Source organism: Blennius ocellaris (genome assembly GCF_963422515.1).
Source record: "Blennius ocellaris genome assembly, chromosome: 4".
NCBI lineage: Eukaryota > Metazoa > Chordata > Actinopteri > Blenniiformes > Blenniidae > Blennius > Blennius ocellaris.
In genome coordinates, this window is record NC_137653.1 from 23,379,179 (window position 1) to 23,404,782 (window position 25,604).

General features: G+C 41.2%; 1 protein-coding gene across 1 annotated transcript in view; it reads right to left on the reverse strand.

The window, feature by feature from the left end:
• The window catches only part of cntn3b (contactin 3b), a gene marked incomplete at both ends in the record, with an annotated part of 71,374 nt that extends 46,460 nt beyond the window's left edge, over positions 1–24,914 (reverse strand). Inside the window, 3 exons of the mRNA XM_080495259.1 lie at positions 2,570–2,745; positions 20,760–20,895; positions 24,860–24,914. Coding sequence (XP_080351385.1) covers positions 2,570–2,745; positions 20,760–20,895; positions 24,860–24,914 — 367 coding nt within the window. The remainder of the gene's footprint in view (positions 1–2,569; positions 2,746–20,759; positions 20,896–24,859) is intronic.
• Between the last annotated feature and the right edge of the window lie 690 nt (positions 24,915–25,604).

Here is a 25,604-nt window from a genome sequence, read left to right on the forward strand (position 1 = left end):
TTCCAGCACTGTACGTGGCTCCTTTATACGTTTATATATTGTTGGTGGGAAATCCACATTGCACCACTTTATGTTGCAGACTGTGTCATGATATTTGTCTGGCATGCCAGCGTGATTGCATCAGCATCAACACAGCAGGCACTGCTCTCCAGCTCCACATCGGACCCACGCTACATGAGGCAAATCGACTTCTTTCCTCTGGGTCAACTGTGTATCTTCACACTGGCGGTCGGGAAAAATCTTCTCCTTTTGGCTCTGCAACACTCTACTCATTTTGGATAAAGGACAAATCGGCATTCATAGTTATCAACTGCAGATCACTTCTATCTTCTACAAGTTGCGACAGTTCTGAGGATTTCGATTTACATGTTTTTTTTGCATCAGTCCTCACAAACCCCTTTGACCCATCTCCAGTTCATGCCTTTAAACAGGAACTTCACAACACTAAATGCATTAAAATGCACATAACTTTTGTTTATCTGTCGCCATAATCTATTTCTCCGAGCACGTTATTTGACTTTCTGTGCTAATGCATCATTTTAAACAGTATAGCTTTTGAATATTGATGCACTACACTGCTTGAACACCTGCTACTTGGCGAAAGAAAGAATTCTCAGTGTCCAAAAGAGTTTGCTGGTAGAGCTACGATGACCTGATCCAGATGGTACTACAGCTCAGCTTTCAACTGGTAAATATTCAATTTAAAAGGGAACATTTTGATTATTTGCAGCTGAGGTCTTTCACCAGAAATTAGATTCAAATTAAATTATGTCCTGGTACATACAGTACCGCCTGGCATCGCTTTCCATACAACCTTGTTACACCGGGCTGAGTGCAACGGAGGGGTTGGAAACATGACAGTCTAACAGAATGTAAACGGGGAAAATGGTTTAAACATAATTGTTGGACAGTAAGAGTTACAAAATATCCAAATGACTGGAAGTCTTTCAATCAGACAGCAAAAACCACTGAAAAGAGTTGAACATATAATGAAGCAGCACACTGCTTGTCTCATTCTACACTTAAAATGCACCGAGATTTAAATACAGTAATTACTATATATAGGTCAGCACTGAATACGTCACTTAAAACCAATGTCCTACCAATGAGATAATGAGGGAGGTGTCAATTTACAAACCGCATTCATGAATTCAGTTCATGCACATACTGGAAATGGGAACTGTGCTTTCAGAAAGGGAAGGATTTATGTGAAGATTTTCAGAGGGATGCAAAGAGAGCTCATTTAAGATAAAACAGGATTCTCTTTAACAGTGTGAATCATTAAAAAGCTTCTCTGTTGGAACCTCCGAATCGAAGAAAAAGGGGCCCTGCAAATGAGCATAATAGGTTCTCTTTACATTTCACACACTGCCGACACCTTTGATTTGTTCTGAAAAGAGTGAAAGCTCTAAATGTTTGCAACTCCTGGCAACTGCCATGAAAACACAAAGCCGATTTATTTGTCAGTGACCATGTGTCTAAACGCACCCACTGAAAAAAAGCTTGCTTTCTTTTGTGCTACCACTCTCCTAAAGATTGTGCAGAGGGACCATGGACACGACAGTCTGCTTTGACTTAACATCCACGAATAGCTATTCACTGATTTGTGGACCTCTTTCATCAGTTTTCCTCATGTAAACTGGCTTGCATGAGGAAAGAGTAGGAAGGACATGCTTATAGCAGCTGTAGCCGGATTTTGAAAGCAAAGCAAATGCAGCTACGGAACCACAACATTTTTATCTGAGCCCATTGGCCTCATTACGCCGAAAAACACAGTATCAGCCTTGCTGATCTGCTGGACCTCCCTCACTGTGCATTAACCAAGACAATAAATGTCATGCAGCTCTGTTCTTCACCCAGTACCCACAAGTGAGATTCATTACCGAGCTATAGGGATAATGGCAGTCCATCTCCTGAGAGGAAGCGATCGGCTCGGCTCTCTATCCTTGGGACACGATCAATAGTCAGCGGGCTTGATCAAGAGAGGAGAGGTGCCTCTGCGGTGCTTGTCTGGAAGGTAGGACCCCACTCCTTAGCATCACTTCCAACCCAGCTTTTGTCTTTTGAGCTGCCAGAGCAGCAGACAGCCTGCCACCGTCTGATCTGTGCATAATCTCTCGCACATACGGCACAAAAAGAAGTAGATGGCTATTACGTAGCTACAAACACACCTTTAAGCATTTTTTTGTGTGCTTGTCTTCTCTATAGTCCAGATCACAGGGGCCACCCTAACACTTGACAAAATATGAGTCAGTTGGTAGAGAGCACACATGCTGTCAGAGGTGGAACCACTAATGAGAATCAATGTAGTTCAGAGGCTACCTCACCCACTGTGTTTGCTGCATCTGACATAGCACTCGATGACCATTTCCCCTCTTAGAAATCCATTCCCAGGCCATCGAAATGAGAAATCGGAATAATAAATGAAAAAGAAAAAGAAGAACAACAACAACAACAGCCACAAGCATGTCACAAATACCGACACATGGCAGATAACAAGGGATTCCACAGTGTCATGACTGTATGAGAGGGGAGCCAGAAGTGTGTTCGTCGTTGTGGGATCACTTACATGCAAATTGGAGGCTGGCTCTGCGGCTGAGGATGGACCCATGCGTGTTGAAAGCCGTGCACTGGTACACCCCGGAGTCTTGGTCCTTGTCCAGGTTGCTAATGATCAGGCTGCCCCCAGACATGTGACGCCGGTAGTCATTCCCCAGATCAATGAGTGTTTCGTTTAGTGACCATCTGGAAAAATGCAAACACAATCAGTAGCTGAGGCCTCTGGAGACGAGCACTTGCTGCGTTTATCACAGAGATCGATTCGATTGGTCCGCCCACATCATGCTGAGAGGATAAAAGGTGAGTAACAGGAGTAGGGTTTTCTATTATTAACGGAGCTATGTAAAAGGCTTCTGCAGCAAGTGTAAAAACAAAAAGAAAAGAAAAAAAAAAAGGCATTTTGTTCATTGCAGACAGCTATGAGTCCCAGTTTACATCAGTTATGCTTCATTAAATTATGTAGCTTTGCTCTTAATTCAGGCAGAAGTCCAAAAAACCAAGCAAATTTGCTTTGGTGACTATTGATTTTCTCCCGCTTGCATGGTGAAGTGGATTTTATTTCATATCAGTTTTAATTACGTCCTCCTCCAGGAGGTTTGGTGCAGTTTGTGAGGCTGTTTGCAGGATATCTGGAAACTTCATTTCATTAATGGAAATGCTAATGACACATCTACAAAATATGTGAGCATATTCCACGGAAATTTCTGGAAGGTAGAATTGTAGGACGGAGCGACCATTTCTTTCTTCTTTTTTTTTTTTTAAACACATTTTATTGTTTTTATGCATACCGAAAATACGAACAAAAACAAAACCCCCACCCCACCCCACCAGACAGCAAGATATCTATTAAAACAAACACAAAAAATATAGTCCAATTCACCAGAACAGTGATAAAGAGTAACCAGGCATCAAAAGGCCGTTAAACTCTGTGTCCGAGTTTGAGAGTTGCAGGGGGAGATTCTATTCCATTCAGAAAAGTCTGCCCCTCATTAGCAGATTTCTCAAATCTGCAGGTATATAATTTAGGAAAGGTGTCCAAACTGTTAAAAGTGACAAATAATTGATCTTTACCCTTTGCCGCTGCTTGGAGCCTTTCATGGGGGAGGACATCCCAGTACCAAATCGTGACAGGAGGGAGTGTTTTGAGCCAGTATTGTCGTATACACTTACCAGCAACGAAAAGGAGTTTTTCCAACAGCTTATAGTGTGATGTGGAGCAATGTAGGTCTCGAGACCGAATGAAAACCCCGGGGTCTTTATTAATTTTCTTTTTAAATATCCCACTGATTTCTTTTGAAATTAGTGACCAAAATCTCGAAAGGAATTTGCATTCCCACAAGTAGTGGAACAACATCCCCCTTTCCATGTTGCATTTAGTGCATAGAGGTGAAATGGGGTGGTCAATCTTATTTAAGATGACAGGAGTTATATGCAACCTGTGAAGTAACTTGCACTGAGTTTCTCTTAGCCGATTACAAGTCGTGACGGATGTGATCAGGCGTATGGATGCCTGCCAATCATCCTCAATATATTGATTGTTTAAGTCTTTTTCCCATTTATGAGAGATGTCTGGGAGATGGTATGTAGCAGAAGACCCAAGAACTGCATAAATTGATGCTATAAACTGTTTTCTGTTTTCACACTTCAGAAGTTATCTCTCAGCATCGCTGTAAGAGACGTCTGCAGCGGGAGAAGTGATCTGTGAAGACACAAAATGACTATTTCTTTTAAGGAGTTGGTCAGTGTGGAAGATACTGCCACGAATGTCTGTCAAGGTATTCATGGTAAAGGATGATTGCTATTGATCATTTGGCTCAACGGTTAGGTGTAATCTCTCAATTCAGATAGACTGTTATTGAATTCAGCTGAGTTCATCGTGTCTGGATAATTGGTGACCATTTGACTTTTGAAGATGTAATCTCACTGGACCACAGCGAGCCTGATTTCCACTCAGCTCTGATGCATCATGGGACACCGTCTCACTGGGCACATTGACAAAATACTTTTTCACTTTAATTAAATATGGGCTTTTCTCTCTCTAATAATTTTCTTACATTTGTATGTAAGAAAATGCATCATTACATGTGTGGAAAAAAATTGTGTTAATTGCGCCACATAATTTTTCTCGGTGCACCTGACAAAACTTCCATTCAGTTCCAAACATTGAGATGATATTAATGATGCCTCCACCAATATTACAGTGTTGGGGACACAAAGTAGATGAACGTGGAATCAAATAATGACTTCAGGCACTCTACTGAGGTGAAAGCTCAAGAGCAGAACCTCTGATGGCTCTGACTCATCATCACAAATGTATTCGGTTCAGAGAAACAAAAGGTGAAATGGAGATAAAACAGATGTCAAATTACGAGCATGATGAAAGAGAACAGTCCTGGAAGCAGAACAATGACATGAAAGTTGAGTCTCGTAAAGGATTTTTACAACTGGAAAAAAGGTTTCTCAAATTCACTTAATGATGAGCAGAATAAATCTCCATCAACCTTGTAAGTTAATAATAGTAAAAGTTGGTAGTGATCAAACAACAGCAGATTTTATAAAAGCTATAACTTTACCTCACAATACAGCCCTACGAGTAGCAGCTGGCTTTAGCCACACATGTACTTTAAGGGTGATTCGTGTATGTGAACATAAGTGAAACTGTAGTCCTCAGTGGAAATATTCATTTATGAGTCTCGTTGTTTACGACTCGCCTGCAAAATTGGAGACATTCCCATAAGCCTCAGCTCAAAGTGCTCACACTAATTACCATATGTTAGCACTGGTTGTCGAAAAATGATTTAGAGGGCGAATAATTCAAACAATGAAGGCTCACCAGTGTTTTCAAGCTGGCACTAGTGTCTTTATTATATTGTTTGAATATAAATGTTCTACTAGTGTATATCCTGATCACTACAAAAACTAAGGATGCACTGATTCCACTCTTTTAAAGGACAAGTACGAGTACTAATCTTTCGCTACTTCCTGATACTGAGCACTTTTATAATTGTTAATAATGTTTTCCATGCGCAAATGATGCACAAAGGCTATGTGTTGTCGCGAATTATCTCCGCACAGCCTCTGTACACCTCCAACATCCTTGAAGGCTTCATTATACTTCTTTTTCTACACCTAGTGCAGTACACACATGTGAGCCCCGGAGTCTTTAGCATGTAGCCTGTAGCATGTAGCAAGGCTGTGCACATCGGACCCAATACTCGATACAACATCTCTAATTGAAAACACAAACAAAAGCCTGATGTGAATCATGATATTGAATTAATGGATACCTTTAGCAATAAACATTGTTATTCTCAGCATTCCAATACTCAGATTCTTGTATTCTACAACCTATTAAGCATCACGTGATTACGTGAATCCAACGATGCTCCAACAGTTTTTGTGTGATAGGATGCAGGGCTGAATCTAAACGGTGGTTAAAACCTCCTAAACATTTTACGTTATTAAAGCTGCGACTCCACAGGATGGTGCAGCCTTGGCAGATTTGCGGGCTCTTTGAGTGCTTTCTAATTAGTTTCCTGTTTGTGCTTTTGTGTTTCTGACTTATTGCTTTCTGACACCTTCATATTGCATTGTCAACAGACCATTTCCTTCAGAGAAAGGTCACGAGACACTCCGTCATGCGAGCTGAATTCACAAAGTGACAGCTATTAATCACCGTTACCATCGGAGACAACGTGCTGAATGCCGCTTGCATCAAACAATGGGAAACACTTCTCTTGTAATTCACTGAAATCTACAGTCTGTCACTGCATTGGTGACATATTTGAAGGAGATGAAAACTCCAATACCATCCAGGGAAGCTACCGGGGCTTTATCTCGGAGCATGAGAACAGATATAAAATTACATTCCTCTATAAGAGTTGAAAAAAAGAGAGAGAGAGAAAGACACTGGAAATGGCATGTGTAAATCTGCCTCAGCAACAGTGCTGCCAAATGACAATTCCAATGATAAGGAGAAAAAAAAAAATACAAAACATCAATACCATTTTTTTTTTCTCCCAGGCAAACTAACAGGCAGTTAGAACGGTGCTGCATGCAGTCTTAAAGCCAGTCGTGGCTCTCCGTGGTTTCTTCCCTGACAGACTACAAAAGACGGAGCTGTCTTTCATCTTGTAGCCTGCATTATTCATCTAACAGCCTGTGCCAGTCACTTAATCTGACTGATTTTGTCACTGTTCCAACAATATTACTTTTAAATGCTGCTACGCCTGTCAGGAAAGAGCTGAACTTTTCCAAGAACGTACACAGAAATATTCAAAACAAAATGCTCGATTTGCTATTAGACTTGATTGATGCCGTCACTGCATTGCTCAGTGTGAATCCCGCGTCGGGGAGGATTACCGCGTGAGGTTAAATAGGAAAGGACGGAGGGGCGAGTTAGAAAAGCCAGCATGACTGAACCTTAATAGGAGAGGAAGGTGGGCTGCCCGGACACATCGTGCCCCCCCCCCGCCAGGGTGAACAGCTGGCTGAGCACGGCGGTGTCTCAACACAATCAGCGAGCACGCCGGCGTACTCTCTGCCATGGAAACACCTGAGACCGGCTTCGGATATTAGCAGACATGGGGAACCTGTCGGCGCCGAGCTCCTGTTTGCCTTTTTCAAATGGGATTTAAAGATAAGGAGAAGATCAACAGAGACAAATGAGCCGCTGTCGGGTTTTTTCCGTCAAAAAACTGCGCCATATGTCGCCTCACACTTGACATTAAAGCCGTCCTTTTTATGGGATAATTTTTCTTACTTGTAGAAAAGTGGCTTTGTTACTTATTGCCGGCCAGCTGTGAGCAAAATAATCAGGCTGCATTTTGCCGGTTCTCCCGCAGAGAGAGTGAGCGGCAAGTGAAAAAGGGTGAACCTTCACACTCAGGAAACATGTGAAGAAAGGTCCATGCGGCACGCCGCTCCTTCATCACACCAACGAGGCTGTGATTGCTTTACACCGATAGCACCAGAGGAAGGAGGGAAAAAAAAAAAGGGACGAGATCTCACTTTCTCTTCATCGCCACCCCTTCGCAGCTGTTTCGGCCCACTGTTTGGAATCCGTGCATATGTTCAAATTTGCTTCTCTCCATCAGGTGGAAACGCTTCTCAACCCTGATTTCATCGGAGAGAATAGGACAAACACGTGCGTCGCACTTGTCGGTTGCAGCTGTCTGCATGCCTCCTGCAGACACCGCCGGATAATCAATGGAGGTGTAAGATTGCACAGATCGCTTACAGCTGCATCCAAAATTATGAATTCATTCACTGTTTAATAACTATGTAGAACAGGATATTGTGTGTCAGCTGGCAGGAGTGACATCATTTCAGACGGGTCATTTCTCACTTCTCTATCAAGATCATTAAACCTTCTTTGTCTTTTTGGAATATATTAATGTGTCCCAACGTAGGATGAGGGAGTGATTTGTTTAGTGGCCAGAGCTCGCATGGGTGATGAAGGTCCAGGGCTTACCCTGTGTCTGTTAAAGAAAAATGCAATGAGGCACATTCTAGGATATAGAGAAGAAGTGTGAAACATAAGGCCTGTAGGCGAAAACTGGACCATAGTATGTTTCTATCTGGCCCACCAAACCACCAAGAAAATTGAAAAGATTTAAAAGAAAACAGGCTTTTTCAACAAATTTCTGGAGATTCAAGCTGAGATGTCAGTGATGCTGCCATGAAAGCTCGCTACCTCATTGCTAACAAACTATCCTCAAAGTCAGACTTAATAGTATGTTGTCAACGATGTGTCACAATCACCAGCAACCCCCCCCCCCACAAAAAAAAATACACAGCAGCATGGTGCAAAAAATAAAAAATAAAAAGTACCCAAAAAATTCCTAAATAATGTGTTCAAATCAAAAGCATTGAAGTTGCGCAATTAATCTGACGCAGAACTTTTGTCAGTGCACTCGAGAAAGTTCCTCTCTGTTCTCAACATAAATATGATGAAACAGCTTGTCTGCATGCAACTTATCTTAGAATCAACAACATGCATATGAAAACATTTTGCTGGTAATGACCAAGATAAAGCTTTAAGTATAGTCGTGTACTGTATATGTGTTGTCACGTCCTTGTTAGACTTTCTAGTTTTGATTAATACATTTAATTTTCCTCACTTTTTTACATTATCAGCTTTAAATTATTTTTCCCCCCAGTTTTAATCATGATTTGTTCTCAGAAATGACCAAACGAGACATCCCTCCCTTTAGCTTACTAACAAATTGATGATTTATTCACCGGTCAGTAGTAAAAGGTTTAATTTAGGTTTATTATTTTCAAATTGAAGCCAGAGATGGTGAGTAATGCTAATGGTGTAGATCAATAGAAAGTGATTGTGCTTTTAATGAAGTCATCTATTCTGCAGGTATGAACACTAATTTGTAAGCAGCTTACACGCAAGTATATTGTAATGAGTTGTTGTGAGTTAATTAAATTGTCATCATAATGATTTTTATTTTTGCATTTAAATTGTCTACATGTGACCAATCAAGCACTGAAACTGTTCCTCGTTGGAAAATGGCACCTTTAAATCTTACTTAATTCATAGCACAGCATGTATTTCACACTCAGGCCCTGTTTACACAATAACGTTTCAAATGAAAACACACCATCGTTCACGTTTTTATTTCAGAAAAGTATGTAAAAGTAAGAAAAGTAAGAGCACGTGCAGAATTATTTACTACAGTAATGGTGCGCATGCACAGTAGCAACATTCCCCCCCATTTCCATGGAGACAGAATAGGAATGTTTGTGCTATTTCCCCAATTTTCCTGGAGTTGGAACATTTTCAGAAAGGTGCCTTTTCAGTGGCTCCGAACACGATTCTTATGCATGCTTTCTGTTTTCACTTGAAAAAGGGGAATGTGAAGGGCTTTTTATGTTCTGCATGTTTTTGCCACGTTTTTGACACCAACTTTATCAAACAGTAAAAATTTCAATCATTTCTGAGCGATAGATGAATGTCTGCATGAGTTCAGTGAAAGAAGTTGTCGGTTTTTGAAAGAAATTCCAGCGTCCAAAAGCCGATCTTTGGTCGATCTGCTGACAACACGTAATCATAAGTTGTGTCAACCAGAAAACACCGCATCCTCCAAAAGCCAAATCTTTTGGATAAATACGATTCAGCTCAATTATCTATAATCAATAACCAATTTCCGGCAGCGCACGCTCAGCAAAAACTAGTAAGCATAAGCCATGATAGCACTAATTGTACTCACTTTCAAAGTGCCACCCATCCAGCCGTAAACCTTTCTTAAGCTCAATGTGTGAAACAGATAAGGTGCAGGTTTATAATGTAAGCCTGAAGCGAAGCCCACTGCATACCGGCGGACGCCAGCGGCCAGGAGGAGCTTCCAGGGAATCGGACTGTGCTTTTCCTGCTGCTGTGCTGCAGGCGTGGTCCAATCTGAGCATGCTCTGTAATGAACTCCTCATGACCTTGAGGTCCGCATCAATTTTGCATGAGGTGTCCTCATCAAGTAGACCTGGGGGGGGGGGGTTTGCTGCAGCAAGCGGCTCACCTGGCTTTCCTCGAGGCCAGACACCCATGGAGGCGGCAGTGACCACACACACACACACACACACACACACACACACACACACACACACACACACACACACACACACACACACACACACACACACACACACACACACACACACGGTCTCCGGTTGGTAATGGCAATTCAAATGCAGACAAGCATTGCTCCCTGCAATTACCTGCAGCCAGTTATTATCGCTGCTTTTTTTTAATAAATTGATGCTCATTTGGTTTTAAAGCCTGTAAATGTCCCTGAAACCATCTTGTGTCACTGTGGCCGGCTTGTGCGTGTGTTCCTGTTGGATTCATTGCAGGAAAGAGAAGAGGATGGAGGAGAATAAAGGAGTCAGCAAATTGTGTGACGCAAAGACGATTTTCCACTTTCTACCAAATCAAATTCAACTGGAAATGTAACATTTAAAATGATAACAGCATATAATGTCAGAGAAGGTCACACACCTCATGTTCTCTCACTCTCATGTTGCGTTTATGAAATCTCAAAAGTACAATCGACAACTGTTGAGACGCTTACTGCACCTTTTTGATGTTTTACATTTAATCCATTATAGCTGTTGTAGCCAATTTAGCTATTTTAGCAGTCTGAGGCCCAGCTTACATTAAAACGCATCTGACTAACATTAATAGATCTTCTGCACATGCTCAGTAGATGGACAGTCACAACAATGGGGGCCTCCAGAGTCATGACTACCGGTCCATAATCTCCTGGGATGTGGTAGTTTCATTATTGAGTCACCTGGAATAACAATCCAACTAAGTGGTGTGCCCATATGAATGTTCATGTAATCGCCAATATTAATGTTTTTGCATATGTGTGTGGTTTCATACAAAAAAAAAAAAAAAAAAAGACAGCACAAACTTGTGGCCCAACATACTAATTTTGTTTTCAATGTTTCAGCCGTTTCCAGTAAACGGATATGGCATTCAAAACATTGCCGCGTAAACGTCAAACTTTTATGAAACAAAAACGCAAAAATAATTCATTGTCACTTGAAATGTTGTTTAACGGTTGTCTGAGCTGTTTTTAGCCATTTAAGATGTTTCAGCTTTCAAAGCAGTTGTATTAGCTGTTTTGATTATTGTGACTATTCCAGCTATTATTGTTTGTCCTTTTGTGTTTATTGTGGCATTTTTTCACTATTCTTGCAGCTGATTTTAGTTGTTGAGGTTGTTTTAGTCATTTCAGCTGTTTTACCCAATGAAGCAATTTAATCCATTGTTTGAATTGTTTTAACTGTGATAGTCATATTAGCACATGTTGCCGTTTCACCTTCTCAAGCAGGTTTGATGAGTCCTTTTAGATATAGTTTTGTTCTACCATTGTTAGCCAGTTCAGCTTTTCAAGCAAATTCAGCTGTTTGAAATATTTTATCTGTTTTTCATATTTCAGCAGCTATCGTACCTTTTTTTAGAACCTTTCTTTTTTTTTTTATAGCTGTATCCTATTTCAATACTATTAGCGGTTTTATTTTTCTTTATGAATTTCTAATCGATTTTAGCCTATTTCTTAACATCATATATAGAGGAAAAGCAGCATTATTAGCAATAAAATTAAATGAGTGAGCTCTTTGAACTCATCTCTCTGAGAATGCTCTTTATTTGGATGTAATCATGGTTATCTTACAAGAGGTGCAATTAAATCAACTCGACATTTATCACCTGAAGCGAAAGGCAGCGTTTGGGTGACATGGCGCGATGTGATAGACTTTATTGAAGGCAATTTTTTTATTTAAATGGCACATTTTTCACCTTGAACTGGGAGATAATAAATAAAAGGAAAATAAAAATCAAGATGGAAATGTTTATTCAGATTTAATTTAATGAAAGATCCATGCAAGTTGTTTTAAGACGCACAGAGGTCTGACGCTTTCACTCAGATAAAAACAAGTGTACTTTTCAAGCCCCAACAGAGAAAATCAGCACATATTTCTACTTCCTGAAGCACACAGAAATATTCTCTATTTCTGCCCACAGTCCCGCATCCTTCCAGTTTACTCTGCTGGAGTTTAAATGATCTCACAAGGCAAAGGGTCACTGAATTTTTTTCACCCTATAAAAGGGACAAATAACCCCTCTAAAGATAAAAATCGATCATACTTGGAAGGGCTTCTCGATCCTGTTATCTCGCTCTATGCTGCAATTGAATTCTTAAGAAAACGAGTGAAAAAAAATCTTCGAGCACCCCCCCACCCACCCACCCACACACACACACACACACACACACACACACACACACACACACACACACACACACACACACACACACACACACACACACCTGTTTGGTGCTTCTATTTATGTCCCTCTTGCCCCGTGCCAACCGTAAACAAAGCCACAGTCATACATCTGCCTGAAGTCACATTACATGATGGCAGACACTCGGCAGAGCAGTTTTTTATTCTCCCCCCTCCCCTTTCCAATCACTACTGTGCCCTTGATCCTGTGTTACAGCAGATTCATAGTAAACACAGTGACAGGTGTATTCATAAAGCAGAGCTCGGCGCTCCCGCACTAACGCTGGTCTATTTGTCAACTGGAGAACTGTCAGTGTCCCCGTCCACCACCCCTCGTCCGCACAGACGCCATGTCACCGGGGCGTGGGCAAGGTGAAGGTGGTGCGCAATCGCTGGAAACAATAAAATCAGGCGGTGTGAAGCCAAGCTCGCGACTGTAACTCGGGAGGATTATGAGGATAAACACAAATGACAACCCTGCGTGCTCGTCTCAGCATATCTGCACTGTAATATTTAAATCAGCGAGACGGGAGCGTCAACTTGTGAGGAAGCCTTTTAAAGGACTAATCCACCACAGAGGCCCGGGTAAATATCACCAATCTGTTATATTCCAGCGATTACAGGAGAATGAATGTCAGGGAGTTCTTGGATTGTTTGGTTTTTTTTGTTTTTTTGTTCCATTTCCAGTTTGCCTTGTTCACTCGGGGTCGGATTTATTAAGACCCTGTTGAAAACATGATGAATTTTGCTCACAGCGTATCGACAAAGATTAACACAATGAGTGATATCCCACACAAACAGGAGTTTATTAGACCCTGTTTGAATGGCAGAAATAACATAAATGGCATGATTGTTTGCTTGTGTTGGACATGGAATGATTAGCATGACATGAGATGTGATACTATGGAGATGGACGTGTAGGTGGAGGAAACTATCAAATAGATTGGTATATTATTGCAAAAAAATTAAAGGAATTTTGGCAAAAAAAAAAAACAACCCTGAAAAACGTAGTCGGGCAAATGATCGGTCATTATGGCGAAGCTGTAGGAAACGCAAGGGCAATCAAAGAGATTTAGAAAAAACTGCAAGACCCATTAGGAGGTACAACACAGGAAATACCTCGGAAGAAAGACAATAAACAAACCGTGGTGCAGTTGTCATCCCCAGACTGGTCCACCTCATTACACCTGGATTAATGGCCATGGCGGCCTTATTACTAGCGTGTTGAACCGTAGTGGATGGAAAATGTGAATTTCTCATATATGTTTAACCATTGATAGGACACCTATTTATAAAAGTTGAGAATTTCTGAGATTTTTGAGAAAAAAGATTTTTTGTTTTTTACATTTGGGACATTGAGTCAGGCTAAAATAAAAAAAAAAAAAGATCTCTGTTTTGAATGTTAATGATATGTTGTAAAATTAAAAATAAACAGTTGGAAAGAGTGAAAATAAAAGTTGCTCATAACTTACCGTTTAAAATAAAATCTCTAAATGGGATAAAATTCTCTCAAAACATTTTGAAAACACCCCGACCCAGGGCCTGTATCCCTCCCCCAATCTGTCTGTCCTTAACTTTCCTCTCTTTTCCTCTCCACCCCAAGCAGAAAAGCAGAAAAGGTTTCTTCGAGGGAGTTTTTCCTTTCACCGTCACTCAAATGCGGATTTCTATTAAGCACCTTGAAATGTGTTGTATGTGGTGCTATATAAATAAAATTCAATTCAATTCAATTTTTAAAAAAAAGAAGGTTTTCCCCAATCCTGTTGTTTCATCATGACCACCAGATTATGCTTGTGTACTGCAAAAAATGTATCATCAAAAAAAGTGATTTTTAAAAAGAAAATTAAATTTTTTTCAGGCAGTTAGTTTTGAGGATATAAAAGGTTGCCATATATGCACATCCATCCATCCATCCATCCATCATCCATCCATCAGCCATCCATCCACCCCGTTCAGGGCCATGAGGCAGCAAAGGCTATAGGTGACGGCAGGATACACCTAAACAAGACACCAGTCCATCACAGAGAGAGTGAACCACCAACACGCTCACATTAGGCATATACGGCCACGTACCAAAGCGAGTTAATTTGTTTCCTTTCATGTGTTTATTACTAATGAATTTCTGATTTCATCAGTTTCTTGGAGCTATTATTCCCATATAGGATTTTGCTCTAGATCCACTCTTCATTGTAATTGTCTGCTTTAGACGTCATGAAAACAGTACTTCATATTGTGTCTTGGCTATTTTTGGATGTTACGGAAGGCTGGTCGTATTGTACAGATTTCTATTTTTCTGTCGACATATCCCATAAGCTTCGGTGCATCCAAAGCTCAATCCTCTACCTATGTACCATGAAGGCTCTGTCGCTGCCTCATGACGATTAAAAACACATCACTGAGCCATGCGAATGCAAAGGGTGACACGTTTCTTTATTGCTGCGTCCATGAGCGGTGCTGTTTATCCTGAATCAATCTCACGGCCGCCACCCTGCGGCTGTAAATCCACGGCGAGCTCACCAAATCTGTATTCATCTCGGCCCAACAAAATGAGCCTGACAAAAGCAGTCTTTACTCTTGTTTCTGCAACCTTTCTGGTACCCAGCTGATTCAAGAAATTACAGAGCCTTTTTTGTTTTGAAATGAAACTGTAAATTTGGGAGAATTTTTTTTTTTTTTTTTTTTTTTGAGCATTTATTCTCCCAGCAGGAAGCAGGCTGTTTGGGCTGAGTGCTCCATAAGAAGGAAACACAAATAGGATTGAAAGGAAGATGCTGTCGAATGGAATTTGTGGGTTTAATCTGTTCACAGTTTGCACACATTGAACAAAGAAAGCTTCATGGTCTCTCGTCTTATTATATAGAGTATGCTACTCTGCAGACACAAAGTAGGATCTGAAGCCGTCGTTGTTTTAAAGAAAGGGTTTTTATGATTAGCAATCAACGGTCATGTTTATACGACAATGTTTTCAAAACAATGTCTATTTACATGAATGCTGAAAACAATGTTGTTTTCCCATGCAGCCACCAGGGTGTACTTTGTGTTTCCGCTTGAAAACATATAAATGGCCAACAGAACTCCTGTGGCTCACTGCGAACAAACTGTGCACTCACAGCAAGAAACTTCCAAATCCAAACCAACCGAAACTCTGTGTGGAGTTTGCATGTTTACCCTTGGCTTTGCTCCTCTGCCTTCCCTGGACAACAGATTACTGGTGACTAATTTGGCTCTCAGTGCAGGTGTGTGTGCCTGAGTGGTCGTGTGCCTCTCTGTTTGCCCCGTCCGCGGGCTCACAACACTCTTGTGGCCAAAATGTTACCAGGGACTGGCTGTAGCTCGCCAGGACTTGGCTGAAATGCCAATAAAAAAAAAATAAATAAATGGGGTTTTTGTGACAAGAAAAATTCACCTACGGCCAAGCATGACAATTCCCGAGAGGTAAACACAATGGCAACAAGAAAAATTCACAAAGAATGTGTGGAAGCATTTCATTTTAAATCTTCAATCCAAGCCTAAAATGTAATCATTCAATGCTGCCTGTGTATTCATTGTAATTCCATTGTATTCTTCAGGGGAAATGCTTTGACAAAGGAGCTGTAGATTAGTTAATCTAAGCTAGTGACATTCAAATTCACATTTTTCTTCCAACAACTCTTCTTATGTTTTTCATTGTCAGTTTGTATATGAATTAAACTCTTTTGAATTCAGGCCCCATTCAAACAAAAACATTTTGAATTGGAATCGGACAACTTTTGATGTATTTTGGGGGTCCATTTACACAACAATGGTGTTCGGAGCTACAGAACACAGAACTGTTTTTTTTTTTTTTAAACAGTTCCCAAGGTACAAGTTTTTGAAAATGCTCCGTCTTCGTGTATGCGACAAAAATGCAACTTTTCTGAAATTGTTAATGTGTACGTCACACTGGGTGTGGTTTCATTACAGAAACATCTACCAGCACCAACTCTTGACCAAACATTCTAACTATATATTTTACAGCGTTTCTGCCATTTCAAACAAACATCGTTTTTCAAAACGTTGCAGTGCAAATGTGAAACTTGGCATGTAAACGAGTACCAACATTACGTTGCGCGATTCACTTAAAAATACTCAAGTAATTAGAAAGTTATCCAAATAATTTCGCAATAGAAACAGTCAACAGCTCTCTTGCACACTATAATGCAAACTCACTAGCATTGAGCCAAATAGTGACCAATTATGTGCATTACAAAGATACATAGGTTGTTTTTATCATGATTTGCATACATTTAGGATTATACGCTGCCAGATGCGTCATGGAAAAATAAAACCCACACGGAAGTTGCTTTTATTTCTTCACGCAAGGAGGAAACTGCACCATCTGTATGTTTCTAGAACCTTTTGAGAATTTGTTCCTCAGCTTTTAGCTCACAATTATCCTTTTTTTGTTTTCTTCATTATGGTAACAGTTTACCTGCTTGGCTCCAGCCCCTCACAAGTTCATCACACACTCAGTTTTTAATTTTTAATGTATATATTGTTACATTAAATTCTCCTATCCAGTTTATTTTCTGTGGCACCGTCGCAGCATTTTGGTGCTATATAGTGACATCTAGTGGTCTGAGATGGTATGTACTGGCAGTGGTGTAGTGGTCAAGGAAAAGAATATCTTCTCCATTTTTGCCTTTTTTTTAAAGCAGCCCAGAATTTTTTTTTAAATGGCATGTAAGGCTACTCTATTCAGTGAAAATCCATCCAGAGTATTTGCTCAATGTCACATAATTTCACTATAATTTATCGGTTAGCAACATTTGCCTTGTCATGACTCGCCATCGCACTGCCACGTAAACATAGACATTAGGGCTGGGCGATATGGCCTCAAATCAATATCACAATATATTGAGCAGTTCACCTCGATAATGATAAATGGACGATAACTACTCCACTTTACAAAAAATTGTTTGTCCACTCAATGTAGTAGTTATATTGATAGTATGACTCCCCTCAACCTATTTATTGCCACTTTAAAGGACTGTAAAACTACACTGTCTGAACTTAAATGAAGAAAATACAAATTAAGTACTTTTAGTTGTTAGGATTGATTGAAGATAAACACAGATTACTTAAAATGAGAAGGACTGAGATTATACCACGACTTCATCTGTATTGCACCTGAAAACACGGGATTTCTCCACAGTTATATGAAAAAAAGACCAATCTAATTCCCGCGGCTTGTGCCACTCTGCCCACTGATTCTCAATATGGACAATTTGGATGATAGAAGATCTGTTGCATCGATGGCTTCTAAAGCCATTCACTTCAGCCACCGCAGCAGCCGCCTAACTTCTGAACCGTCCTCCATTGGCTCATCTCCATTATTGTTACAGATTGGATGGGTGGAGTCACGTCTCTGACACAGACTAGCATCTTAGAGGGACGTGCTACCTACACACATTCAAAACCAACATTTCTTTTCTTTTTTTTAAACACCGAATATATCGAAATGGGCAAAATGACATTGGTCATTCATACATTTCGGAATCGGTTTATTGCCCAGGCCTAATAGACGTCAACCAATCAAATCAGTGAATGCAGCAAGTATTAACTAATAAGAGGTAGAATAGGGTGGGTCATGGCTTCATCATCCTAGGAAAAAAAAAAAAAAACCCCATAAAGATATTGCCACTCCTTATTTGATTCTCTATGTCTTTATCATAATAACTGCAACCATTAGAGGGCGGCACTATCTATTCACATTAATGCATAACATAGCCACGCAAACCCAATTTGAGAAAAACTTATTTATTTTTCTCCAACTGACCTGGTAGTCCAAAATTCTGCTTCGTTTGGCCTATTTCCACTGGAATCACAACATGAAACTGATCCAGGTAATATCCGCTTCCCCACTGTGCCATTCAACAGAGGTAAATTAGCTCAGATGATATCGACACCATGCGATACTCTGTAATGTCGGCACACCTCATCCTGAGTGAGCTGACAAGACCACCGCGGCAGCGACTTCCTGCCAAGGGTTAACGTCATCTCCTCTGACAAATTCAATATAGTGTGGCCCAATTCTCAGTTTGGGTATCCAGCCAAATGGATGAATTTTACTTAATAGCTGAGAAACTGAGGAAATTAAGCGCGCAGCTCTGAATGTAATACCCTCTCGCCTGGCATATCTAATTATACAAATATAGTTCATTTGCAAGAGTGCGGGCTCTGTTCAGAGTTTGCAGAGTCTCGCTGAAAGTCAGAGCATGACCATTTGCTCACAGCGTTTCTAACAGGCAGCACAGGGACTACTTAAGACTCAACTTTCAATGCCCGTCAAATGAAATGCAGAGAATTTAGTCTTTTTAGTTTATCAACAACACTTAAAAAAACAAAAAAATGTTGTATCTTTGCCCAAAGGGAAACAAGTCAGTGAAAATCACTGTCAGAAAAAGTGATGCAACCCAAATAGCACTACACAAGAGCCCCTTTCTCAAAGTGGAAAAAAAAAAAAAAAAAAAAACCCAAGCACCTTTAAAAGCATTACCAAAAGTGCCAATCCACCGTCTGACGGATTCTCTCCCACCAGCATCAAGTCTCTCTTTTCAACTTGGTTTCACTTTCAAGCATTCATAACAGGAGGGCAGTGACTCTACGCAGGAGAGCAGCTGACCTCCACGGATATCATCAGCGTGAGATATGTGTGTTGTCACTGTGGGGCCAACAGGAACTGAGGGCTTTGAAGTACTGTGAAATCGGCAAAAGGGCACACATTTTCCAGAGATGAAAAGGCCCCTGAGATGAAGTTAATTGAAGACGTACTTGAAATCACAGCAAAGCAGTCGACTGGATCTGCAGAAGGTGTTGAAGGTTAGGTGATGTTGGGGTAAATATTCGGGCTGTGGTATAGAACCACGTATGGTATAGCGCAACATCACTACAGAAACTAAACTAAACCGGCCTAACTGTCACCTTTTTCCTTGCTCAGGCTAATTTACATCTCCATGCTAATATATTCCGATTTTCCTCTTGTGACATGATAAATTAACTCCAGTAACCCTCAGCCTTCTTATTTGAATGGCTTCTTACTTTTGCTAAACCTTTGACTCTGTCACTTACATCTGTTTTTGGTGCTCAATCTGGGTTTTTATGTTGTGTCTGGAGGCTGGTGTTTTATACATGTGTATTTATGTAGAAGTATTTTACAAATTCAGCAATTTTTTTCTTTAGGAATATAAATATTTCAGCAGTTAAAACAAAACAAAATCAAATATTGATATTGATATCGGCACCCCCCCCCCCCCCTCGCCAAGACAAGAATTGATTGTATTACAAGTTCCATCGATGTGCACATGAGATAAAATATTGTCTAACAAGGTATATACCTGCTCTTGCACTATGTCAGACCTCTGCGAGTTCAGCTGAAGAAGAAGAAGAAAAAAAAGCTGCAGCTCATCCTGACAACACTATTCCCCAACGCGGCATTAACACCACACTGAGCCCGAAAGAGAAAACCTTCTCCAAGTACACAAGTGAGCATCAGAAGGGCTTTAAGTTGTGGGTGAAATAATGCCAGTGACGGTTTCGCCTTCATCCCTGGGACGGCTCAGGTTGAACAACAAGCATAATGATCCCCCCCAGCTGCTGCTGCTGCGGCTTGTGCCGTGTTTTCAGCACAGACCCATTATAGGAAATGTAAGCATTTAACAGAGAGTCACTCACAAGGTTATTGCCTCCCCCCTCCCCCGCTGCTTGCTGTGCATCTACATGGTGCTGACCAAGCTTCGAAATACAATCTACCATCACCCAAAAAAACAAAAACAAACCTGCAGCCAGCTGCCATTTTCTGGCAGCCTGGATTCACCACCAGGGAAATAGCCGGAGCGATATCAAAGGATCTCCGGTGCAAATGAGTCACGAAAATCTCCTAATGATATCTTAAGCCGTGCACCATAATATATATCACCAGCTTCAGTTTGTGCTGTAGCTTAAATCTTATCATTAATAAAGTTAACCCCACTCATATCTGCGGTGGCCAGCGTATTCATCAACTCCAGTGGCGGCTCGCTGACTCCCAACTCCACATCACAGACTGGAAACAGATAAGCCTTTTTTTCTATTAGAGATGGAGGCTCAATTATCCAATTCCCCTTTGAAGTCTCCCTTCTTGTTGGATGGTGCATAATCTCTCCGTGCATTCACGCCCAGAAAGAAGTTGTTCTTTTGCAAATCAATGACAATCAGCACTATCAGTACCCCCCCCCCCCCACCTCCCCTTTTTGATTTTCGCAGAAGCCCAGACGAAGATTCACGAGCAATTAATCGGAATCGAGTCTCCGCCGCGTGAGGCGGGCTCGGGGAGTACCGGGACGAGGTGGTAGCAGGTCGAGGCCGGGGCTTGTGGGGAATGTAACTTTGATGTGGTAATTTACCTGTACTGCGGAGGAGGGCTCCCCTCTGCCTCGCACATGATGCTAGCCTGGTGGTCCGGGGAGTTGATTGGTAAAATGAGGTCACTTGGCTCCGTCCTCCATCTTGGCCCTTGAAATATGACATCCTCTGTACAGGCTGGACAAAGGAGAGAAAGTCTATCATCATACAAGCCAGAAGAAATGTGCCCCTTTGACCTCAAAGAGAAAATATGTGAAGAATACATTGAACACACACTCTGTGGGGAGAAATAGTTCCATCTTGCTGAAATATAGCAACTTCCCCAACACCCACTGTGTATTACTTTTTCCAATATGCTACACACAATATATCACCTCCTGTTCTTCAAACAGTGTTGCACTTTACAAAGAAGTGCGAAGAATGCATCCCGACACTCATCACGTGTTGTGTACATTATTTGCTGGCTGTGCTGCAGGGAAAGTAAATCCCACTTCACCATTGTTTGGCATTAACTGCTAATGCTGACATATTTGGAATCTGTTCCTCTGCATGCTCCAGCGTTTTTCCAGAGGAATCTGACACTCGAAATAGTGTGTGCATGTGTATGTGTGTGTGCGGTGGGGGGGGGGGGGGGGGGTTAATGGCACTGAGGTGTATTTACTCCAGTTTTGCATACTGGGACAGTTTTCTTGGACTCTGCGTCACTTCATCATCATGATAAACCAACACTATGCTGCTTGCATCCTTCACGTGATTTATGCTCCTCTGTTCCTGACTGCCTTGTGAAAACACAAGAAATACTGTGTGGAACATGTTGCCTCGATTGTGGTGTAACGGTATAGCTAGCTATGGTGCTTGCGAGTTTCTAATGGAGTCGTGCAGAAGTTGCTAATCCTAAACCGCGCTGTTTGACATCAATTGCCAGAAACAACACTGTAATGTCACACAACAACAGTTGAGAGCGCAAGTCGAGTGTCTAAGTCAACATCAGTTGAGGAAAGCCACACATTTTCCATATTAATTAATGAGTCCCTGCACTTGACAGGGCGGATAAATAAAGCAGAACAATCTATTTTCAGAATATCTATGTCATACTACACATGCACCAGTTAATTGAAGCCATAAGGATCTGCCAGCAGCCTAAAAGGAACGGATGTGGAACACAATCTGGTACTAAATGAAAGCAGAGTCAACAGACGGCCAGCGTAGGCCTAATTAATATCCTACTGCTAACAGATTGCAGCATGTGGCTAGCGGTTCTACATGTGGTTTTAGCCAGTAATAATGTGTCGGGTTGAAAAATGAGACGGGACCCTTGAATCACAGCTTCAACACCATCCGCAAGCGAGGAAATTTGTGAAATTCGAACCGGGATCTCAGAACTTCCGGGAGATCGTCGCACAATGAGCTGTTAATAAAAGATCAAAGGGTGCTTCACAACATCCAACTGTTTGCTTTCACAGCCTCCAAAAGTACATTTGCATGAAAAGGCATCCAGGCAAACATCTGAAGGTGTCAGTTTATTTTGGAGAAGTTGGCACATCGTCCCAGAATGTGGAGCCAGCCAGCGTGTCACTTCAGATGTTGATAATGAAGCAGCTGTACTGTGTTTTTTTGAGAGGCGCTTCCAGTATACGATCCCACACGCCGAATAAGAACTAGCACATACAGATACAGCCCTGTTAAAAAAAAAGAAGAAGGAAAACACTTGTCCGCGAGGAAGGTGAGACTGCTTGGATCTCACTCCCTCGGGAACAGGGGCGTGAATTACCCATGAGCCAATTTGAATAACATTCATTGGGATTTACAATGTCATTTGAACAAGGGCTGACATTCCGGCAGAGTGTCGCTGCGTCTCCCCGCTCCAGTCCCAGGTGGCCGAGCAAGGGCAGAATGAGGCAGGGTGGTAAGTAGATTGTGCTCAAACGCAAGTCCGGATCCGCTGCATGGATCGTGATAACGATCTGGACCGGCAGTAAACAGGAATGGGGATTGGACTCCCAGTTGTCTCTGGCAGTGTACTGTAAATGTGCCGAGGGGGACGCCACGCTGGGGAACGGCGAAGGGCATCGAGCTGGAACGCCTGTTTGTGTAACGAGCACAACTTAATCAGCTTTGGTCGGGAAGTTTTTCTGAGGTTATTCAGAAGTGTTCTGATTACATCCTCTCATTGCTGAAGGAACATACGTTTGTTTTGTTGTTTTTCTTTGCCAAAATACCACTTGCAATGAATGAGACACACGTCCCCGCTTCTATCTTCTATACCAGCGCTTCACACCTTCGCTTCCTGCTCGGCGGGGCGCATAGATCACAGGAGAGGCTGGAGACATTGCCTGCTCAGAAGCTGCCATAATTAGATTCGCTCATGTCAAATCAAACAGAATAAGTCACCTTCAAGACACAATAGTAGATCTGGGAAACTACACTTTTCCTTGCCTTTCTATTTGCGCGAAAACGTTCTCAAGTGAAAACGGTGAGCTTTTGTCACGTTTTGGCTGTTTATTAGTGCAACATTTTTGAAACGCTCCTTTCTCTGTGAAATCAGGGTGAATTAGACGTTTCTGACTTTTTCGTCCACTGCTACTGCAGTCAATTGTGTTTCTGCACATGCACGTGTAAATCGACAACAATGCAAGTTTCTAAATTAATGCTGCCAACTTCTCCAATGAATTTACTACACCATCATCTGCATTAGTGGAGATGCATGTTTTACAGATGCAAATGTATATTTTCATTCAATTATGAGGGGAAAAGCGAGCAGCAAACCCTGCTGCTTGTTTTTGTGGTTTTGCTTCACAGCAACATTTTTAACATAATATCCCTTAACAAGGAAATGACAGAAACATAGGAAACAGTGTAGTTTCAATTCCAGGCCATGAGTTAGCGCAGTTGTTTGGTTTCGGAATGAAACCACACAAATGCATGCAGAGAACAACATACTGCATGACTGAAGGCAGCATGGACAGTCAATTTCTCAAAAAGACATAAAAAAATAGCAGACGTGTTGCTCAAAGACTCTAAAATATGTGTAGAATAAGCATCACTAGTTTTCACCATCTAATTTTGCCAAAATATAGCAAATTAACTTCTCAAGTACACAACTCCGGTTTGTATTACGCCCAGTAAGAGCAACGTGATTGGTCAATTGATACCATGTGGTCTATAGGTTTTGAAAGGCAGCCTCTGATTGGTTCCTAATTCTCTGACTCATCCTGATTCATTCAAATGCTGAAGGAAGAGAGATGAAAATGCTGATTTTGATTGAAGTATTGACAATCATGCTTCTTCCATCACTAGTTTATGTGTGACTGTGACTTTCTAAAGTCTTGGGATCAAACCACAGGAAGCCTGCAGATAACTAATAAGCATTAAATATTCAATTAAAAACTAATACGAGGATAATGGAAACTACTTCAGAGTTCAGAGTCTACGGGTGCACAGTTTAGGAGTGCAGATAGAAGCAATGTGAAACTACAGGGGGTCTAAACAAGTACAAGTATTGATGTTTGGAGTGAGGTGAGTCAGGTACAGGTACAGGTGAAAACCATCACCATTGGAAAGAATCTATTGCCTTAAAAGAAAAAAGACAACTTTTTAACAAAGCAAGAAAGTGTAGTAGATGTATCAACAAAAATATCAATGAGAAAAGGAAATATATTAGTGTTAAGAAGCACAATCTACACGTCACGATGTGGTATTTAGTAGTCCAGAATGCATTAGAATACACCATTTATGATCAACCTCTTACTGCTATTTTTGTTTTCATCTATGTTGGGAGAAAATTTCAAATAGTTGCATTTCCAGTAGCTCTGAGCACCATTGTCACATGAACAGAATTTAAGTTTTCTATTTTCACTTGAAAACGCTGTCATGTAAACAACTACTTAATGCACAATCTGTACAGATCGGTAGGTCTTCACAGGTCAACACAAAAAGCCACTTAATCTCAGATAGCTCCAACTATGGGCAATTTTGAAGAGTTACCAGTTACCTCAAGCAATCACACCCCGACTCATACTTATTCTATCAGACTAAGAGTGGAATGAATAAACAGAAGAAACGCACAGTTAGTGAACCGACATGAACCCAGCACAACCAGAAACAATGAGATTTAAATTTAACATGTGTTAAAATATCTTACCTGCAAGGCATCCGGTGAGTGATAGCAGAACAATTTGTTTCCATGGTAACATCATCTTGAGTTGCCCAGGGCTAGTAAGACTCTCATCCAATTGCTTGTGAATGGAAGGTTTCTCCCTTGAATGCCAGAATTTTAATCTGAAGGGAAAGTAATTATGGAAGTGATTAAAATATGACATTTTGATCCAAATACGACAAGCATTCAACACCAAAAAAGGGGGGGGAAAAAATACATCACAGCGCTACTAAGTTACGTAATTGGTTCTTATTATTTTTGAGTTGCTGTAAGTGAATCTTGAGGAAGTGAGAGGCGACGGATGGGAGAAACACCATCGTGTGTGCACACACACACACACACACACACACACACACACACACACACACACACACACACACACACACACACACACAAACGAGAGAAAAGCCAGAGGATAAAACCAGGCAGCGATATTCTTTTCTCTATTCAGGTGGCATAGAAGAAGAAACAGCTGCTAAATGGGTGTGTTTTCTTTAACTGTGCGTGTTTCTCATCCTGCCTAACAAGCTCTCTTCGGCGGCTTTAAAGCGAAGCGAGGAAGGAAGTGATTGACCTCAAAAGATGCTTCTCTCTCCCAATTTGACTATTAATAGGAGCTGGCAGACTGTGTACCAGCACTCCACAAAATGCCACTTCAGACTTTAACAAAGAGTTTGGTGGCCGACTGAATGTAAGCAAAGTGACTGTTTTCATTTGAGTATACATAAAT